This window comes from Myotis lucifugus, unplaced genomic scaffold, assembly GCF_000147115.1.
Source record: "Myotis lucifugus unplaced genomic scaffold, Myoluc2.0 scaffold_628, whole genome shotgun sequence".
Taxonomy (NCBI): Eukaryota; Metazoa; Chordata; class Mammalia; order Chiroptera; family Vespertilionidae; genus Myotis; species Myotis lucifugus.
The window spans coordinates 232360-234342 of record NW_005871676.1 but is presented as its reverse complement, the minus strand read 5'-3'; the positions used below and the strand labels follow the sequence as shown (position 1 = coordinate 234342).

Below are 1983 nucleotides of genomic sequence, written 5' to 3'. Positions count from 1 at the left end.
CACTCTCTCCAGACTCAGCTCAAGGCTCAGAACAGCAGGATCGAGCTCCTCTTCCAAAAGGTGGCCCAACAGCAGCGCACCTGGAAAAGCAGCACCTGAGAATCCAGAACCTGCAGAGCAGGTACCAGATGCTTGCACCAGGAGGGCAGGGAGGTCCAAGCTGAACCTGTGAGTCTGGATGTGAGCCAGTCATATCTGACCTTCTCTTCCCGTCCTTCCCCAGGTGGGCCTCCTGGCCCCCACGCACCTGGGCCGCGGGGTGGCCACGCCTGCCAGGAGGAAGAGGCTACCCAAGATGTCCCAGCTTGTTGGCTCCACTCACAATGTAACCCACCTACACAGTGAGTGTCCAGCCCTTTGCTGTCCTCTGGCAGCTCCCACCGCACACAGCATACACTTTGCCATTCCTGTACCCACCTTGTCACATCCATCTTACTTGAGGAGAGAGTCTTGGCCCTGGGTCCCTCTGGGCTCTGGTGAAGGGCTAATGGGGCACCTTCTTCAGCTCTGTCCCTGACTGCCCCACCCTTCTTCCCAGTGGGCCAGTGGGTTTTCCCCAAAGACTTGCTGGCCACTAATAGAGCAAGGGTTGGGAAAGAGGGTCCAAGTCTAAAAGGGATTTGGGCTGCAGGAGTGTGGGGAAGAGGGCGGGTGCAGGGACACTTCCATGGAGGTTGGAACTTTCTAGGAGGGCACATGGTGGACAAGAGGGTGCCGGCTGGGGTGTCTGAAGTCCTTATTGGATGAACAGCAAATGCCTGTCTGTGAGAAGGGTTCTAAGACTTGGAATGTGGATCTAGGCGGTAGAAGGCGGTAGAGCAAGTGCAGGGACCCTATCTCCCTGGCCAGACGCATTCACTCTTGCATCTCTGACAAATCCAGGGCTGCTGATCTGAGCACCTGGTCCCTCACCCCATTCTTGGTCCCAAAGTACCTGATTACCCCCATTTCCCATTCCCCTACTTCCACAGAGAGCTAGCATTGCCACCTCTGCAGTTCTGGGTCCTGTTTGAATGTATGCCTGAAATTGCCCCAAATTTCCAACCACATGTCTGTGTATGTCAACACAGGCTCCCAGCTTCCTGTCTCTGCCCCACCTTAAGTTCATGGCCCCAGAGCCAGCCGACTTCCCTCTGGTCCTCCTACCCCATCACCCGGCCTGGCATCTGTGTCTGTCTGTAGCCAACTGGGTAAAAGTTCAGATTCTCCCCTTCACACCCTCAAACTGATTGCTGGCTTCCAGCTCTCTCTTTTGAGGGCTTCCCCCTCCCCCCCCATGGCCCCCCCCCCTGCCCCCACTCCTATCAGAAAGGGTCCAGTACACCATCCCAAATTTCTGTCCTGGGATGAGGGGCTTCTGGGATGGACTAGTAGGTATAGGTCCAGGCTGAGGGATGTGGAGGGGATTTGGAGGGGGGAACTCATGGATTTGGGAACTCCCAGACTCCAGCTCAGTCCTGCCAAGTAGGGGAAAGTTCAGAGCTGGAGAGAGAAACAGCTGGTGCTAATGGAAGCCACATTGGTGGTTTGGCCAGGTGCCTGTCCTGATTGGAAGAAAGGAAAGTAGGGGAAAGGGGAGCTGCCCCAGGGGCCAGAAAGTGTCTGCAGTCACTCTGGGCTGGCCCCCACCCTGGCAACAGTTAGGACACACTCACCCCTTGTCCTGGGCCCTCACCCCCCCTTTCCCTCCAGCGACCTTTCCCCTACTTTCTTTGCTGGGCTGGGGGCGGGGCTTCCCACCAGCAGTAGACATCCCTCCTTTCTACTTCCTCCCTCCCTCCTCCTTTCTTTCTCTCTCCCTGCCTCCCTGCCTCCCTCCCTCCCTTCCTCCTCAATCATTCAACTCCCCACCCTGGGACCCTGGGCAGAGTCTCTGTCCAGGCAAGTCCCATCCAGACCTGATCCGAATCCCCCACTAGACAAAGCAAAGCCTGTCCACGTTCAGCTCAGCTCTTGCCTCCCCTGCCCAACCCCCCATTCAGC

At 57.2% G+C, this 1983-nt stretch overlaps 1 protein-coding gene across 1 annotated transcript in view; it reads left to right on the top strand.

Moving 5' to 3' along the window:
* Positions 1 to 6: 6 nt before the first annotated feature.
* Positions 7 to 1983, top strand: part of ANGPTL4 (angiopoietin like 4) — a gene marked incomplete at its 5' end in the record, with an annotated part of 5334 nt that continues 3357 nt past the window's right edge. The window contains 3 exon segments of the mRNA XM_014447228.2: positions 7 to 76; positions 79 to 118; positions 220 to 341. Coding sequence (XP_014302714.2) covers positions 7 to 76; positions 79 to 118; positions 220 to 341 — 232 coding nt within the window.